General features: G+C 42.5%; 1 protein-coding gene across 2 annotated transcripts in view; it reads right to left on the bottom strand.

Annotated features, from left to right (window-relative positions):
* Window positions 1-19,440, bottom strand: part of LOC129853303 (regulator of microtubule dynamics protein 2-like) — a 58,981-nt gene that overhangs the window by 2,287 nt on the left and 37,254 nt on the right. For both annotated transcript variants that reach the window (XM_055919207.1, XM_055919198.1), the window contains exons 6-9: window positions 17,198-17,273; window positions 14,471-14,548; window positions 3,854-3,952; window positions 220-273 (exon numbers count right to left, since the gene is read on the bottom strand). In XM_055919207.1, the coding sequence (XP_055775182.1) occupies window positions 220-273; window positions 3,854-3,952; window positions 14,471-14,548; window positions 17,198-17,273 (307 nt within the window). The remainder of the gene's footprint in view (window positions 1-219; window positions 274-3,853; window positions 3,953-14,470; window positions 14,549-17,197; window positions 17,274-19,440) is intronic.

Here is a 19,440-nt window from a genome sequence, read left to right as displayed (position 1 = left end):
TGGTATATCAGGCCGTATACCCACGGGTATGACAAAATATTTATTTGTACTGCTCTAATTACATTGGTAACCAGTTTATAATAGCAATAAGGCACCTTGGGGGTTTGTTGCATCGTCCCTAAGAACATCCCTTATATTGGCCATATACCACACCCCCTCGTGCCTTATTGCTTAAATATAAGATGCACACATAACAAGATCATTGGCAGCCCAACTTACCTTGGCTAAAAACACATAGTTTAATTTGGAGTACTTGGGACTGATCTCCTCCACCTGTGAAAGAATGAAAATATAAGAAAAACACGAGAACACTGCACATACTTCGAATCAACTCTTTCTCGAGTTAAGCAATTGATATATAGACACAAATGAATATGTCTATGTACTGTATATTTCACTTGACTCAACCTTTTATTCTGACCCTATATAACCTTAGCATTAATCATACAGTGAAAAGAGTACTACGACAACACCTGGGCACTAGGTAGAGGGAAGCCACTGTTTGTGCACTTGGCTGTTGCGGCACATGTTGCATAACTCAGCAGGATGTGTTTATTGAAGCTAGACAGCCTCTACCAGAGTCCTTGCGGGCAGTAGAAACAAGTTACAACAGAGACCACTTCAATCAAATTGATGGGTGAGATACACGAGACAGGAGGAAGAGGCATGCAGCAGGCCAGGAGAAATCTTGGCCAGGAGCGATTTCATTTCTCTTTATATAAACATGTGAAAAGTGTGAACACAGATTACGCCTCTTTAAATACTTGGGGTTTGGTTTTTAAATCTGGGTGCAGAAGCGACCGCTGGGCAAATTCTGATTTAACACAAAACAAATAGGCTGCTGTGTGCTACATGTTTTAACGGTTTGGAGAGAGAGCATGAAAGATATTAGAGCCTATGGCCCCGCAAGATAAGTTAAAGGAAGAACTTAGAAGGACTGCATGTTATAACAGGCTAAAGTACACAATGCAGTACTATAAAAGTAACAAAAACAGGGTACCCGTCCACATTCAGAACCAGTTTTTTGGGTAAATGAGAAATGTACTGGTGAAGTTACATTTGCAAGGCCTGACACGCTTGCGCCATCAAACACACGCATTGTCTTACGTCATATAGCACGACGATTCCGCCTGCACTGATCTGTCTCGTATCTCGCAAAAGGTAATGGGATAGATCAAAAGAAGTCCGGCTAGAATGGGCTGTCATAACATTGGAAAATACTGTGTTGCATAGGTGTCTTTGCCAAATGAACCCAATTTCACCGTCAAAAAGTGAGAATGAATAAACTCAGCAAAAAAATATATGTCCTCTCACTGTCAACTGCATTTATTTTCAGCAAACTTAACATGTGTAAATATTTGTATAAACACAACAAGATTCAACAACTGAGAGATAAACTGAACAAGTTCCACAGACACGTGACTAACATAAATTGAATAATGTGTCCCTGAACAAAGGGGGGGTCAAAATAAGTAACAGTCAGTATCTGGTGTGGCCACCAGCTGCATTAAGTACTGCAGTTCATCTCCTCCTCATGGACTGCACCAGATTTGCCAGTTCTTGCTGTGAGATGTTACCCCACTCTTCCACCAAGGCACCTGCAAGTTCCCAGACATTTCTAGGGGGAATGGCCCTAGCCCTCACCCTCCGATCCAACAGGTCCCAGACATGCTCAATAGGATTGAGATCCGGGCTCTTCGCTGGCCATGGCAGAACACTGACATTCCTGTCTTGCAGGAAATCACGCACAGATCGAGCAGTATGGCTGGTGGCATTGTCATGCTGGAGGGTCATGTCAGGATGAGCTTGCAGGAAGGGTACCACATGAGGGAGGAGGATGTCTCCCCTGTAACGCACAGCGTTGAGATAGCTTGTTGTCATTGCAGGCACAGTCTGATGATGCTGTGACACACCGCCCCAGACCAGGACGGACCCTCTACCTCCAAATCGATCCCGCTCCAGGGTACAGGCCTCGGTGTAATGCTCATTCCTTCGACGATAAACGTGAATCTGACCATCACCCCTAGTGAGACAAAACCGCGACTCGTCAGTGAAGAGCACTTTTTGTCAGTCCTGTCTGGTCCAGCGACGGTGGGTTTGTGCCCATAGACAACGTTGTTGCCGGTGATGTCTGGTGAGGACCTGCCTTACAACAGGCCTACAAGCCCTCAGTCCAGCCTCTCTCAGCCTATTGTGGACAGTCTGAGCACCGTTGGAGGGATTGTGCGTTCCTGGTGTAACTCGGGTTGTTGTTGCCATCCTGTATCTGTCCCGCAGGTGTGATGTTCAGATGTACTGATCCTGTGCAGGTGTTGTTCCACGTGGTCTGCCACTGCGAGGACGATCAGCTGTGTGACCTTAATTGCCTATCGTCTGTAAAGCTGTTAGTGTCTTAACGACCATTCCACAGGTGCATGTTCATGAATAGTTTATGGTTCATTGAACGAGCATGGGAAACAGTGTTTAAACCCTTGAAGATACAACAAAGATTTGTGTAGTTATTTGGATTTTTACGAATTATCTTTGAAAAGACAGGGTCCTGAAAAAGGGACGTTTCTTTTTTTGCTGAGTTGTTAAGCTAAAACAATAAATCAGTAATTGACTTTTTTTCTTAGTCGCTCAATTTTACATCTAGTTAAGAAGTTTGGTGCTTGAAGGAGCAGTATTTCTCGAATTTTATAATGTGCACGACAACAAACTTAATCTAGTGCACACACTCAATGCTGAAAACCAAATGCTTCCTCCATAAGCTAGCTACCTAGCAAGCTACTCTAGCAATATTATTTTATCACAATGAGTGATTTGATTTATTAGGATCCCCATAAGCCGATACTAACGGCGACAGCTAATCTTACTGGGGTCCGACACATAATGAAAAATACATTACAGACAAAAGATTGTACAATTTACATACATTTAAAAACATGAACATGTAGTGTGCGTGCGTGCGTGCATCTATCAGTTACACATACATGTCAGTACATACACACCACAAGTAGGTCACATGGGGGAGAGGCGTAGTGCCGTGAGGTGTTGCTTTATTTGTTTTTTGAAACCAGGTTTGCTGTTCAGTTGCGCTACATAAGAGGGAAGGAAGTTGCATGCACTCATGGCTCTGTATAATACTGTACGTTTCCTTGAATTTGTTCTGGACCTGGGGACTATGAAAAGACCCCTGGTGTCATGTCTGGTGCGGCAAGTGTGTGTGTCAGTGCTGTGTGTAGGTTGACTATGCAAACCATTTGGAATTTCCAAAACATTAACGTTTCTTATAAAAGAAGAAGTTTTTACTCAACTCCTAGTCAAGAGAGACTGGCATGCATAGTATTAATGTTATCCCTCTGATTACAATGAAAAGCAAGACGTGCCACTCTGTTTTGGGCCAGCTGCAGCTTAACTTGGTCTTTCTTTGCAGCTCTTGACCCTATGGCTGGACAATAATCAGGATTAGCTCAAACTAGAGCCTGCAGGACTTGCTTTGTGGAGTGTGGTGTCAAAAAAGCAGATACATGTTTTGACCATGACCGTTTACAATCTAAGGTAACGCCAAGCGATTTAGTCTCCTCAACTTGTTCAACAGCAACACCATTCATTAACAGATTCAGCTGAGGTCTAGAACTTAGGGAATGATTTGTACCAAATAGAAGATATTCTGGACGAGTTTTAAAGAAGCAGCTAGCTGCTGCGAGTCAGTGCAGTAGCCTCCAGTCAGCTGCTACTGCGCTCAGCTGATCCAGACATTAGTAGGATCTACGGACTGATTATTTTTGATAATGGTTTAGGGAAGAGCAATCAATACATACTGTGTCAAACACTTGTGCTCGACACTGCAATCCATGGAGAATAACAATACCTTGAGGAAGTTCTTCAGACCATCTTGGACCGTGGCACTTGGAGGCTCTCCAAACAATGTAGCAGCAACTTTCCTTTCAATCCACGACAGCTGAGCCACCTGAACAGAACCAATGTATAAAACCGTTTCAGAACATGGCAAATCAGATTAGCATTTAAACGTGGTGGGTAAAGTAGCATTTAAACATGGTGGGTAAAGTAGAATTTAAATCTGTGCTAGTAGTATTTACAATGCATTCGATAAGCATTCAGACCCCTTGACTTTTTACACATTTTATTACGTAACAGCCTTATTTTTAAAAGGATTAAATTACTTGTTTCCCTCGTCAATCTACACACAATACCTGATAATGACAAAGCCAAAACAGAAATACCTTATGTACACTACCATTCAAAAGTTTGGGGTCACTTCGAAATGACCTTGTTTTTGAATGAAAAGTACATTTCATGTCCATTAAAATAACAACAAATTGATCAGAAATACAGTGTAGACATTGTCAATGTTGTAAATGACTGTTGTAGGTGGAAACAGTTGATTTTTAATGGTATATCTACGTGCATAGGCGTACAGAGGCCCATTATCAGCAACCATCACTCCTGTGTTCTAACGGCACGTTGTGTTAGCTAATCCAAGTTTATCATTTTAAAAGGCTAATTGATCATTAGAAAACTCTTTTGCAATTATGTTTGCACAGCTGAAAACTGTTGTGCTGATTAAAGAAGTAAAAAAAACAGGGCTTCTTTAGACTAGGTGAGTATCTGGAGCATCAGCATTTGTTGGTTCGATTACAGGCTCAATATGGCCAGAAACAAATAACTTTTTTCTGAAACTCAGTCTATTCTTGTTCTGAGAAATGAAGGCTATTCCATGCGAGAAATTGCCAAGAAACTGAAGATCTCGTACAACGATGTGTACTACTCCCTTCACAGAGCAGCACAAACTGGCTCTAACGAGAATAAAAAGAGGAGTGGGAGGCCCCGGTGCACAACTGAGCAAGAGGACAAGTACATTAGTGTCTAGTTTGAGAAACAGACGCCTCACAAGTCCTCAACTGGCAGCTTCATTAAATAGTACCCGCAAAACACCAGCCTCAACGTCAACAGTGAAGGGGCGACTCCGGGTTGCTGGCCTTCTAGGCAGAGTTCCTCTGTCCAGTGTCTGTGTTTTTTTTGCCCATCTTAATCTTTTATTTTTATTGGCCAGTCTGAGATATGGCTTTTTCTTTGAAACTCTGCCTAGAAGGCCAGCATCCTGGAGTCGCCTCTTCACTGTTGAAGTTGAGACTGGTGTTTTGCGGGGGATATCAGGGGATATGTCAGGGGAGTAAAGGTGCATTTTTCACTATACAAAGAATCTTCCAAAATACTGCTGCCAAGGCCCTGTCACTCATGATTTGGAGACAATATAATCTACCATAAAAGCAGTTTATAATCTTAACACACACCAACCCATCATGACAAACAGTGAGAATTAGGGATGTGCATCTTTCCCTTTCAAGACGATTCGATACATGGGCTCCGATACGATACAGCACATATGTCAGAGTCAAGGCCCGCGGGCCACATCCGGCCCGCGAGAAGGTTTTTTACGGCCCCTGGGATGATCTTGATTTATTATTAGAACCGGCCCGCAGACCGCAGCAAGCCGGCAGCCCGCAGATCTTTTACACGCACCAATACTACATTTCCCACAATGCAACGGTGACGCACCGAGCAGTAGGCTGCTTCATTTCAATATTTATTGGCACAGCAGTCGTCAGCATCACAGTAAAATTAACTTTCAGATACCCATCAAAAATGGCAAAACGGAAGGTGGACACTGAGAACCGGGGGTTTCAAACAAGGTGGGAGTCGGAGTATATGTTCACGGAGGTAGCTGGAAAACCTGTGTGTCTTCTGTGTGGAGAAAGTGTGGCGGTACTGAAAGAGTATAATCTGAGACGACATTATGAAACGAAACACGCGGACAAAAACAAGAATATGGACATGGAACAAAGGCTACAAAAGGCAGAGGAATTAAAACGAGGCCTCAAATCTCGACAGGCTCTGTTCAAAAAAGCCAAATCACAAGGCCAGGCTGCTGTCAAGGCCAGTTTTATTTTGGCAGAAGAGATCGCTAAATCAGCCCGGCCATTTACGGAGGGGGATTTCATCAAAAACTGCATGATTAAAGTTTGTGACGAAGTTTGCCCAGAAAAAAGGCAACTCTTTTTAAATGTGAGTCTGAGCAGAAACACCATTGCCGAGAGAGTAGACCAGTTGTCCATCAATCTAAAAGAGCAGCTTGTGAAAAAGGGAAAAGATTTCATTGCATATTCCTTGGCTGTGGATGAGAGCACCGACATTTCTGACATTGCCCAGTTGTCAATTTTCATCCGCGGAGTGGACTCCAGCCTAAGCGTGACAGAGGAGTTTTTGGCTTTACGTCCTATGCATGGCACAACTACGGGGCATGATTTGTATGAAGAGGTGTCAAGATGTGTAAATGAGATGGAGCTGCCTTGGGAAAAACTCGTGGGTTTGACAACCGACGGAGCACCTGCGATGTGTGGACACAGGAGCGGACTGGTGGCGAAGATACGGGAAAAGATGCAAGAGGAAAACGCGACAGGTGAGCTGACAGCTTATCATTGTATCATACACCAGGAAGCGTTGTGCGGTAAAGCCTTGAAAATGGAGCATGTAATGAGCATCATCACGCGCACAGTTAACTTTATCAGAGCCAAAGGTTTGAATCACCGCCAGTTCAAGGCATTTCTGACGGAGTTAGAAACGGAGCATGGTGATTTGCCTTATCACACAGAGGTGCGATGGCTAAGCCAGGGAAAGGTGCTTCAAAGATGTTTCGAGCTTCGTGAGGAGATTTGTCTGTTCTTGGACAGCAAAGGGAAAGACACAACACAACTCCGAGACGAAATGTTTCTGTGTGAAATGGCTTTTCTGTGTGACATTACGAGTCATCTGAATGCAATGAACTTGCAGCTGCAGGGTCGGGATCATGTCATCTCTGATATGTACAGTACAGTGAAGGCATTTAAAACCAAACTGACTCTGTGGGAGACGCAGATGCGGAAAGAAAATTTGAGCCACTTTCCCAGCTGCCAGACCATGAAAGAGAAGCTCTCTACCAGTGCGTTCCCGAGCGCACAGTTGGCTGATAAAATAGGTATGCTTGCCGCTGACTTTCGACGCCGATTTGCTGACTTTGAAGCACAAAAAAGCAGGTTGGAACTGCTCGGTAACCCATTTGCTGTTGACGTGGAAAGCTCACCACCAAACCTCCAAATGGAGTTGATTGACCTCCAATGCAATGATGCACTGAGGGCAAAATATGCGGCAGTGGGTGCTGCGGAGTTCGCCCGTTTCCTCCCCGACACAATGCCCCAGCTGCGCATCCAGGCTGCTCAAACGTTGTCTATGTTTGGCAGCACATACCTGTGTGAACAACTGTTTTCTTTGATGAACCTGAACAAAACATCACACAGAAGTCGACTTACTGCTGAACACCTCCACTCAATTCTGAGGATTTCCTCAGCTCAGAGCCTTACCCCGAACATTGATGAACTTGTGGAAAAGATGGGACACCACCAAGTATCACCCTCAACCTCAAACAAGTGAACATTACTGTGCAATCACATATTTAGAGTTTTTACTCAGTTCAAGTTTAAAAGTTAAAGTTTAATATTTGTTTTCACTGCATGTTACTTCTCCTTAAACAAAGTGTTGTTTTTGATTAATAGATTTTTGCACTTTATTTTATTATATTTCAATCCAATTATATTTTAAAAATATTTCAGTTGAGTGGATGATAGAAAATTGCTATTATTGTTTTTTTCTTTGAAGTAAATTTAGCCCACTTTTGCTAAAATAGAAAATATAGGCTACTGATGGTGCCTTGAATACCGGTTTCTTTCATTTAATGTTCATGTTATGGGGATTTTTATATAAAGGAAATTTGTCTTTTGTGTCTGTTGAAAATTAAAGATTACTGACAGAGCCATAAGAAAATATTGCTTTATTTATCTGATCATATTGGAATATATTTGTTAGGTTTTCAGTAGGTTCAATTAGGTTCACTAGACTATATGCGTCATTTAAAAAATTTTCAATGAACATTCGAACAGTCCGGCCCTCGGCTTGTAGCTAATTTTTTTATTTGGCCCTCCGTCCATTTGACTTTGACACCCCTGCGATACAGGAACGACACGTTTTACTTTGAAATGACTCAGTGTGATTCAGTTTGTTTAGAGAACAAATCGATGCGATTTAATTTGATGCATTACAATTCGATGCACTAACATTTGCCGCATAAAGACATCCATTTTAAATTCTATATTAAAATCTGCTGCTGATGGAGTTTATGAGAGGGGCCTCTCTGAGCTGACGTCTCTGTGTGTGTGTGTGTGTGTGTGTGTGTGTGTGTGTGTGTGTGTGTGTAAATGATGTGTACAGTGCCTTCAGAAAGTATTCATACCCCTTGACTTATTCCACATTTTGTTGTGTCAGCCTGAATTCAAAATGGACTAAATCAACAAAAGAATTCACACCCATTTACACACAATACCCCATAACAAGAAAGCGAAAAAATGTTTTTAGAAATTTTTGCAAAAGTATTGAAAATAAAATACAGAAATACTATATTTACATAAGTATTCAACACGAGTCAATACTTTGTAGAAGCACTTTTGGCAACATTAACATCTGAGTCTTTCTGGGTCTCTAAGAGTATTGCATGCATGGATTGTGCAACATTTTCCCATTATTATTTTCAAAATTCGTTGCCGCCTGCTATAAACCACCCTCTGCCCCAGCTGTGCTCTGGACACCATATGTGAACTGATTGCCCCCCATCTATCTTCATAGCTCGTGCTGTTAGGTGACCTAAACTGGAACATGTTTAACACCCCAGCCATCCTACAATCTAAGCTTGATGCCCTCAATCTCACACAAATGATCAATGAACCTACCAGGTACCACCCCAAAGCCGTAAACACGGGCACCCTCATAGTTATCATCCTAACCAACTTGCCCTCTAAATACACCTCTGCTGTTTTCAACCAAGACCTCAGCGATCACTGCCTCATTGCCTGCATCCGTAATGGGTCAGCGGTCAAACGACCTCCACTCATCACTGTCAAACGCTCCCTGAAACACTTCAGCGAGCAGGCCTTTCTAATCAACCTGGCCTGGCTATCCTGGAAGAATATTGACCTCATCCTGTCAGTAGAGGATGCCTGTTTTATTTTTTTTTATTTTTTTTTAAATGCCTTCCTCACCATCTTAAATAAGCATGCCCCATTCAAGAAATGTAGAGCCAGGAACAGATATAGATAGCCCTTGGTTCTCTCCAGACCTGACTGCCCTTAACCAACACAAAAACATCCTATGGCGTTCTGCATTAGCACCGAATAGCCCCCGTGATATGCAACTTTTCAGGGAAGCTAGAAACCAATATACACAGGCAGTTAGAAAAGCCAAGGCTAGCTTTTTCAAGCAGAAATTTGCTTCCTGCAACACAAACTCAAAAAAGTTCTGGGACACTGTAAAGTCCATGGAGAATAAGAACACCTCCTCCCAGCTGCCCACTGCACTGAGGATAGGAAACTCTGTCACCACCGATAAATGCACTATAATTGAGAATTTCAAAAAGCATTTTTCTACGGCTGGCCATGCTTTCCACCTGGCTACCCCTACCCCGGTCAACAGCACTGTGCCCCCCACAGCAACTCGCCCAAGCCTTCCCCATTTCTCCTTCACCCAAATCCAGTCAGCTGATGTTCTGAAAGAGCTGCAAAATCTGGACCCTACAAATCAGCCGGGCTAGACAATCTGGAAAGCTTTCTTTCTAAAATGATCTGCCGAAATTGTTGCAACCCCTATTACTAGCCTGTTCAACCTCTCTTTCGTGTCGTCTGAGATTCCCAAAGATTGGAAAGCAGCTGCGGTCATCCCCTTATTCAAAGGGGGGGGACACTCTAGACCCAAACTGCTACAGACCTGTATCTATCCTACCCTGCCTTTATAAGGTCTTCGAAAGCAAAGTCAACAAACAGATTACCGACCATTTTGAATCCCACCGCACCTTCTCCGCTATGCAATCTGGTTTCAGAGCTGGTCATGGGTGCACCTCAGCCACGCTCAAGGTCCTAAACGATATCTTAACCACCATCGATAAGAAACAATACTGTGCAGCCGCATTCATTGACCTGGCCAAGGCTTTCGACTCTGTCAATCAGCACATCCTCATCGGCAGACTCGATAGCCTTGGTTTCTCAAATGATTGCCTCACCTGGTTCATCAACTACTTCTCCGACAGAGTTCAGTGTGTCAAATCGGAGGGCCTGTTGTCCGGGCCTCTGGCAATCTCTATGGGGTGCTACAGGGTTCAATTCTTGGGCCGACTCTTTTCTCTGTATACATCAATTATGTCGCTCTTGCTGCTGGTGAGTCTCTGATCCACCTCTACGCAGACGACACCATTCTGTATACTTCTGTCCCTTCTTTGGACACTGTGTTAACTTCTTTGGGACAGGGGGGCAGTATTGAGTAGCTTGGATAAATTGGTGCCCAGAGTATACTGCCTGCTACTCTGTCCTAAAAGCTAGAATATGCATATAATTAGTAGATTTGGATAGAAAACACTCTGAAGTTTCTAAAACTGTTTGAATGATGTCTGTGAGTAAAACAGAACTCATTTGGCAGGCAAAAACCAGAGAAAAAAATCCAACCAGGAAGTGGGAAATCTGAGGTTTGTAGTGTTTCAGCTCTTTGCCTATCCAAGATACAGTGGAAATGGGGTCATATTGCACTTCCTAAGGCTTCCACTAGATGTCAACAGTCTTTAGAACCTTGTTTGATGCTTCTACTATAAAGGAGGGGGGAATGAGAGGGGATTGAGTCAGAGGTCTGGCAGAGTGCCACGAGCTGGTCATGCGCATTCACATGAGAGGTAGCTTGCGTTCCATTGCATTTCTGAAGACATGAATTCTCCGGTTGGAACATTATTGAAGATTTATGATAAAAACATCCTAAAGATTGATTCTATACTTAGTTTGACATGTTTCTACGAACTGTAATATGACTTTTCGTCTGAACTTTCGCCTGGACCTGCCAGCGCGTCGTCAGTTTGGATTGTGTACTAAACGCGCGAACAAAAGGAGGTGTTTGGACATAAATGATGGACTTTATCGAACAAATCAAACATTTATTTTGGAACTGGGATGCCTGGGAGTGCATTCTGATGAAGATCATCAAAGGTAAGTGAATATTTATAATGCTATTTCTGACTTCGTTGACTCCACAACATGGCGGATATCTCTTTGGCTTGTTTGGGCTCTGAGCGCTGTACTCAGATTATTGCATGGTGTGCTTTTTCGGTAAAGCTTTTTTGAAATCTGACACAGCAGTTGCATTAAGGAGAAGTTTATCTAAAGTTCCATGCATAACACATGTATTTTCATCAACATTTATAATGAGTATTTCTGTAAATTCATGTGGCTCTCTGCAAAATCACCGGATGTTTTGGAAGCAAAACATTACTGAACGTAACGCGCCACTGTAAACTGAGATTTTTGGATATAAATATGAACTTTATCGAACTAAATATACATGTATTGTGTAACATGAAGTCCTATGAGTGTCATCTGTTGACGATCATCAAAGGTTAGTGATTCATTTTATCTATATTTATGCTTTTTGTGACTCCTCTCTTTGGCTGGAAAAATGGCTGTGTTTTTTGTGGCTATGTACTGACCTAACATAATCGTTGGGTGTGCTTTCGTCGTAAAGCCTTTTTGAAATCTGACACGTTGCCTGGATTCACAACAAGTGTAGCTTTAATTTGGTGTATTGCATGTGTGACTTCATGAAAGTTTAATTTTTATGGGAATTTATTTAAATTACGCTAGCGTCCCACATATCCCAGTGGCGAATTTGCCAATCTTGGTGTTCTCTGGCAAATGCCAAACGTCCTGTACGGTGTTGGGCTGTAAGCACAACCCCCACCTGTGGACGTCGGGCCCTCACACCACCCTCATGGAGTCTGTTTCTGACCGTTTGAGCAGACACATGCACATTTATGGCCTGCTGGAGGTCATTTTGCAGGGCTCTGGCAGTGCTCCTCCTTGCACAAAGGCGGAGGTAGCGGTCCTGCTGCTGGGTTGTTGCCCTCCTACGGCCTCCTCCACGTCTCCTGATGTACTGGCCTGTCTCCTGGTAGCGCCTCCATGCTCTGGATACTACGCTGACAGACACAGCAAACCTTCTTGCCACAGCTCGCATTGATGTGCCATCCTGGATGAGCTGCACTACCTGAGCCACTTGTGTGGGTTGTAGACTCTGTCTCATGCTACCACTAGAGTGAAAGCACCGCCTGCATTCAAAAGTGACCAAAACATCAGCCAGGAAGCACCACCTGCAGAACCACTCCTTTATTGGGGGTGTCTTGCTAATTGCCTATAATTTCCACCTTTTGTCTATTCCATTTGCACAACAGCATGTGAAATTTTTGGTCAATCAGTGTTGCTTCCTAAGTGGACAGTTTGATTTCACAGAAGTGTGATTGACTTGGAGTTACATTGTGTTGTTTAAGTGCTCCCTTTATTTTTTTGAGCAGTGTATTTACTTCGCCACCATGGCCTTTTTTTGCCTTTACCTCACCTCATTTGCTCACATTGTATATAGACTTATTTTTCTACTGTATTATTGACTGTATGTTTGTTTTATTCCATGTGTAACTCTGTGTTGTTGTATGTGTCGAACTGCTTTACTTTATCTTGGCCAGGTCGCAATTGTAAATGAGAACTAGTTCTCAACTTGCCTACCTGGTTAAATAAAAATAAATAAATAAAAAAGCTCTGTCACATTGGTTGTTGATCATTTCTAGACAATCATTTTCAGGTCTTGCCATAGATTTTCAAGTAGATTTAAATGAAAACTGTAACTCTGACAATGTTTTTTTCAGAAGAAAGTAATATGAGCAAAACATTTTACTGTACCGGCAATTCATAAGGTTTGTGGGGTTTTGCAAAGCTTAGCGTGCTAAAATAACTATAAACTAGAAGGATTTTGCATTAATTAAAGTTTAAGCTACTGACTCATGTAGGCCTGACATTTGTCTTTGTTCTCAGGAGTAACAGTTCTCATAGCCTAACCATGAGGCCACAGCCTGAAATATGTGTGTGTATGCAACAATGTATAAGGCCTAAGATATGAACAATAATGTGTGTGTGTGTGTGTGTGTGGCAAGAAGGGCTCTGTTCTGTGTGACCGAAACTGTGCTAATCTTAGAGAGGCACAGGAGGGGTGTAGAGGGAGGGGGGTGAATCAGGAGACTGCTGACTGTGGTGTACAATAGACAATAACAGATAAACTATACACACGAAGAACATCTGTGAGGTTCTGAGTTATGCACTATAACCCAATACTATAACACATGTGATTGAATATTAGCAACTGTTGGCCTGGGAGCCTGGGTGTCTGTGTGTGTGTGCTGGAAGTAACAGTTAGCCTCAGATAAGTGTGCTGGGATGCTGTGGTTAGCCTTGAGCGAGAACAGTGGGCTTTGTATACAGGTGCAAAATAGCTCAGACAATGTTGCAGGGCTGTCTGACCTCAGTTTCTGGGGTGAGGGAGCGTAATCTACACAGCAACAGCGACGGGACACCAGAGAGCGCAAAGGGGCTGGGACCAGCTTAAGCGCCAACACCAACGATAGGCTGGGTGAGTCTAAACCACGCCCAGTCTCTACTCTGACAGGCCGGCTCGGAAGCGGGAACTATCTCTGTCATGAGTATAATATAATATCTTTGTCAGGAACAAATCAGTTCTCTGTCTTATCCTGCGTGATGAAACATTGAACCCGTATATACGGAAATTGCATTTGCCATTGATTAACTTTTGAATTAAACAATTATTTTAACCAAGTTCAGGTGTGCTATTGTTCCTATCTCAGTTGAACCTTCCAGCCTTAACAGGTTTAATGGATTTTCTGACCGATGCATGCTACATTTGGATCGGTTTGGAGTCTGCTGACCGATGCAGTCGTATCTTAAACATTTTATTGGGACCGAAGTGAATCGTTACATCCCTATCTCAGGGTTTCTTAAACCTGGTTCTTGGGACCACAAGAGGTGCACATTTTGGTTGTTGCCCTAGCACTACACAGCTGATTCAAATAATCATCAAACTTTGATCATTTGAATCAGCTGTAGAGTGTTAGGACCGAGTTTGGGAAACGCTGCCCTAGTTACACGACACACATCTTGGCACAACACACACACCTCCTTTACCACGAAAACGCGATTACAGCAAACAGATAATGGTCCTAACGGGAGAGACCTTCTGGGTCAAATGCATTCACTGTTCCTTCCTCACCCCATTCATCTTAGAAACGTGTAATTGCAGATGTAGCACTTCCTTGACGTCACAGTGGGGACAGTGGCCTGAATGTAAACAGTGGATTAATGTCTAACATGAACACAGAGCAGAGAGCCCTTTAAATTCAATTTCACAAAACATTAGTCTGACCCCCCCCTTCTTCTGAGAAATAGCCACTCATCTTGACTGCAGCTAGCTACACATGGGAGGGTGTGTGTGTGTGTGTGTGTGTGTCACATACAGCATAGCACCAGCGGCCGAGCAGGTAGTAAGACATAGGATCCTGTGGTTTCAGCTCAATCGCCTTATCCAAATGATCCTGTGAGGAAGGGAGGGAGGAAACAGAAGAGTACAGACAGCATTCATTCATTAGACCAGACATTCTCCTACGACCTGATCGGTCCTTCTCCACGTACCCAACACTTACATGAATGTATAAAAAGCTCCGATTTGTCATGCAACCTTCTCCTTTTCCCTTCCCCCTGTTCCATTTCCACTCTATCGCAAAATCAGTCTCTTTCGCTCTCTCTCCCCTCTCCCTCCAACTCTCCTCCCACTCTCTCTCTCACTCACTCCCCCTCTCCATACATTTCATGTTCTTCATGTCCGCCCCCCTCTCCCACCGTTCAGGACTTTGCAGGTAAACAGAGTTTGTGAAGCAACTGACAGGTAAGATAAATGCTGCGTGCGGTTGTCCCAGTCTCTGCCGTCATGCAACCCTTACATCTGAGTGTTAGTGAGGGGAGTTTCCTGCCAATAAGGCTAAGGACATGTATAGCAGTCAGTGTATAGAGGCGCTGTCCACAACTGTGTGTATAGGAACACTTTTTACGTTCCATTTGAACAACACCTGACCTAAATAACACAGAGGGTGATTCTGGCTGTCAACTTGTGGTGATGGGAGGACCCGTCTAGACGCAGATAGGACTCAACACTGATAGAGACAGACTATAGGGGAGGTTCTGGAAAAGTATAAGCCCTGACCTCAGTTACTCTCTCTTATTATGATTAATTCCACCAATCATTCTGGTGTGCCTGCTATCACCTACTAATGTACAATGCCTTCAGAAAGTATTCATACCCATTGACTTACACCACATCTTGTTGTGTTACAGCCTGAATTCAACATGGATTCAATATTAATATTTGTTCACCCATTTACATACAATACCCCATTATGACAAGGTGAAAACGTGTTTTTAGAAATTTTTGCACATTTCTTGCAAATGAAATACAGAAATATCTCATTTACATACGCATTCACACCCCTGAGTCAATACATATTAGAATCAACTTAGGCAGCGATTACAGCTTTGAGTCTTTCTGGGTAAGTCTCTAAGAGCTTTGCACACCTGGATTGTACAATATTACAATTCTTCAAGCTCTGTCAAGTTATTTTATTTAAATTTGTAATAATTAAAACATACAATATACTTGCAGTGAAGCTGCAAGTACATTACATTAGTCATCTAACAGCCTCCCATCCAAAGCGACACACAGAAGCAACCAGTGTCAACTCCCTGCTCAAGGGCACTACGACAGATCTCCCACCAGCCCTCCAAGACCCCCCCCCCCCCCCACAGTTCCCCAAGAGCTGCCCCTCAACCATCCAAGACCCCCCCCCCCCCAACAGAAAAAAATATAAAATGTTCTGACTGATTCTGTCAAGTTAGTTGTTGATCATTGCTAGACAGCCATTTTCAAGTCTTGCCATAGATTTAAGTCAAAACTGTAACTAGGCCACTCAATGTAGTCTTGGTAAGCAACTTCGGTGTATATTTGGCCTTGAGGTTTAGGTTATTGTCATGCTGAAAGGTGAATTTGTCTCCCAGTGTTTGTTGGAAAGCAGACTGAACCAGGTTTCCTCTAGGATTTTGCCTGTCCTTAGCTCTATTACGTTTCTTTTTATACCCTCCCCCCAAAAACTCCCTAGTCCTTGCCAATGACAAGCATACCCATAACATGATGCAGCCACCACTATGCTTGAAAATATGAAGAGTAGTACTCAGAGATGTGCTGTGTTTGCCCCAAACATAACACTTTGTATTCAGGCCCTAAAGTGATTTTTTTTGCCAATTTTTTGCATTTACTTTAGTACCTTACTGCACACAGGATGCATGTTTTGGAATATGTTTATTTGGTACAGGCTTCCTTCTTTTAGTCTGTTATTTAGGTTAGTATTGTTGAATAACTACAATGTTTCTCCATCTTCAGTTTTTTCCTATCACAGCCATTAGCTCTAAATCTATTAAAGTCACCATTGGGCCTCATGGCGAAATCCCTGAGCGGTTCCTCTCCGGCAAATGACTTTGGAAGGACACCTGTACGTTTGTAGTGACTGGGTGTATTGATACACCATCCAGTGTAATTAATAACTTTACCACGCTCAATGGGATATTCAAATGTCTACTTTAAAAAAAAAATGTATTTATTATCTACCAATAGGTGCCCTTCTTTGCGAGGCACTGGAAAACCACCCTGGTCTTTGTGCTTGAATCTGTGTTTGAAATTCAGTGCTCGACTGAGGGACCTTACAGATAATTGTATGTGTGGGGTACAGAGACGAGGTAGTCATTCAAAAATCATGCAATTTATGTGGCTTGTTAAGCACCTTTTTACCCCTAAAGCTTATTTAGGCTTGCCATAACAAGGGGTTTGAATTCTTATCAACTCAAGACATTTCAGCTTTTAGTTTTTAATGAATTAGTAAAAATGTCAACAAAACATAATTCCACTCTGACATTATGGGGTATCGTGTGTAGGCCAGTGACAAAAAAATCTTAATGTAATCCATTTTAAATTCAGGCTGTAACACAAGAGCATGTGGAAAAAGTCAAGGGTTGTGAATACTTTCTGAAGGCACAGTAGGTAAGGTCTGACATGGTTCAAGTACACAAAACAAACACTTGAATCGGTGCCCACATGAAAATATAGCTTTGTGTGTAGATGGTGTCAGAAAATCACTTACTTTGAAGATGTAGCCATTCTTTATCCTGTTCTGCACAGTCTCATACTCTGTCATGATGCCACACATTATGGCGTACCTAGAGAATAGGGATGTGCACGGTTATTCAAACATCCGAACAGAGGTTAGTATTCAAATACTTGTGTGAGTAGGCTATTCATTTTTGCGAGGCCAAAAAACTATAAGCCTAACACTGAAAAGGCTTTTTCTAAATGTAATTAAAATATCCATGTGACATTGTTACATACTACAAGGATAATGTACAAGAATATTTATAATTATTAATTTAATAAAACAAACTTTTCAATGTAGTTTTTATGAGGTGTGCCCCATAAAAAGACCAGCAGTTGACCAGTAATATTAGCCTTCACGAGTGTAGCTTGTTGTTTATGTTGGCCAATCAAAGTGGAAAAGAGGCTCAATGTGTAGCAAGTGGAGTGAGCGTTCACTAACCCAATGCAAGATGTAATACAATTACAGAATTAAAAGGTTTGCAAAATGAGAAGGAGTAGGCATAGGCTAAAACGAGCAACAAACATGTAGTTGTTTTATCTGAATGGAGTTGGGGAGGCTGCGCTGCATATAGCTTCAATTAGCCTAGCTAGATATAGTTGGCTAGCTAGCTTCTCTAGGCTACTTCAGTCAAGACAGGTACTATTATATGGGATGATAAATAACATTGTGGCTGCTACAAGTTAGCTAGTCTTGGCTGTAGCCGAATTGGATTGACTAACGTTTCTTTGTCTCGTTATCTCCCTCTGTCTACTCGCTCCCATCTCTCACACACAGCCCACTCCTGCAGCTGCAGCAATAAAGCGTCAGCCTAGGTCGCAACAGCGCTCAGGTAAAAAATGTTTTTTTGCTTTGTAATTTTGTCATGCCTTGTGAATCTGAAAGAAACATCATGGAGAGATGGCGATAAAGAGACAGGTGGAGAGAGAGAAATATTGAGGAGGGTTTGAATAGGGGTCCTTCAGTTCAGTCTTATTAATAAAAACGACAATACTATATGTTGAAATGTTAACTACTTCGATAAAGCACGCCCATGCAACATTTCTCCAACAGGAGTCAGGCATGATGCAGTGCAGGGAGGGGAGGGGTTGGGGTGGTTGCCTGACTTACACCACCCATTTCCTGGATCACTAGCCACATCTCAACCCAGAAGGCGCTGGAAGCCAACAACACTCAACCTCCCAGACAAGCTCCTCACTAAACAACTTGAAGGAGAGATAAGATATGCAGCTTTGCCTCTTTTCCCTTGTTCTCGCTCCCAATTAAAGCTACAATCTAAGCTTTAGGAAGCTGTTCGATAGTCATTTAAATTATAGATGTGTACCCAGTGTATAGCGTCAAAATATAGTTAAAGCGATCACTTGGATGTCATGGATTATCAGTCTAAAACAAGATGAGGGGCTGGTGTTCTGTTTTCAGAATCCCAGTGTGCAGCTTTAATATACAGGGAACAAGGAAGAGGCTAAATGAAACAGTTGGGTCCGTACAGTGGAAGACTGTGTTTTTACCCCAGTCTGTAGCCTGTGGGTTTGGAGAGAAGAAGAATGAGGTGATCAAAGCCCTTTCACCACAAGGCCTCTAATCCTGATGGTACTCACAGCGGGACACAAACACTACAAAGGATCAAGGGGGTGAAAAGGTCACCTGACAGTGAAGAGGGTGGTACTGATGATAGATGGGGATGTGTGTGTGTGTGTTAGTGAAGGGTGTCTGGTAGCATGTGAAAGCCTTTTTAGGCAGGCCATGAAATAGAGACTCTCTCTTGCTGGGCTTTAATCCGATGAAATGACGCAGGCATAGTGTACTACTTAACCGGATTGCAGCTCCTAAAGAAAACAGTGGAAAAACTTACCGGGTTATCTAGTGTGTTGTGCCAACTACCAATGTTAAATTATGTTACCTGATTAGCAGGAAACTAGAAGGATTTTGTGTATGATCTGTGTAAGTACCAATATAATATGCTCCATGTGATTTATACATGTACAGTGCATTCGGAAAGTATTCAGACCCCTTGACTTTCCACATTGTTACTTTACAGCCGTATTCTAAAATTGATTATTAGAAATACCCCATAATGAAAGCAAAAACAGGTTTTTAGAAATGTTTGCAAATTCATTACAAATAAAAACAGAAATAACTTATAGTATTCAGACAACAATTCCTCAATCTACACACAATACCATATAATGACAAAGCAAAAAACAGTTTTTAGAAATGTTAACAAAAAAAACCCC

Source organism: Salvelinus fontinalis, chromosome 1, assembly GCF_029448725.1.
Source record: "Salvelinus fontinalis isolate EN_2023a chromosome 1, ASM2944872v1, whole genome shotgun sequence".
Taxonomy (NCBI): domain Eukaryota; kingdom Metazoa; phylum Chordata; class Actinopteri; order Salmoniformes; family Salmonidae; genus Salvelinus; species Salvelinus fontinalis.
This window is presented reverse-complemented; position numbering and strand designations above follow the sequence as displayed.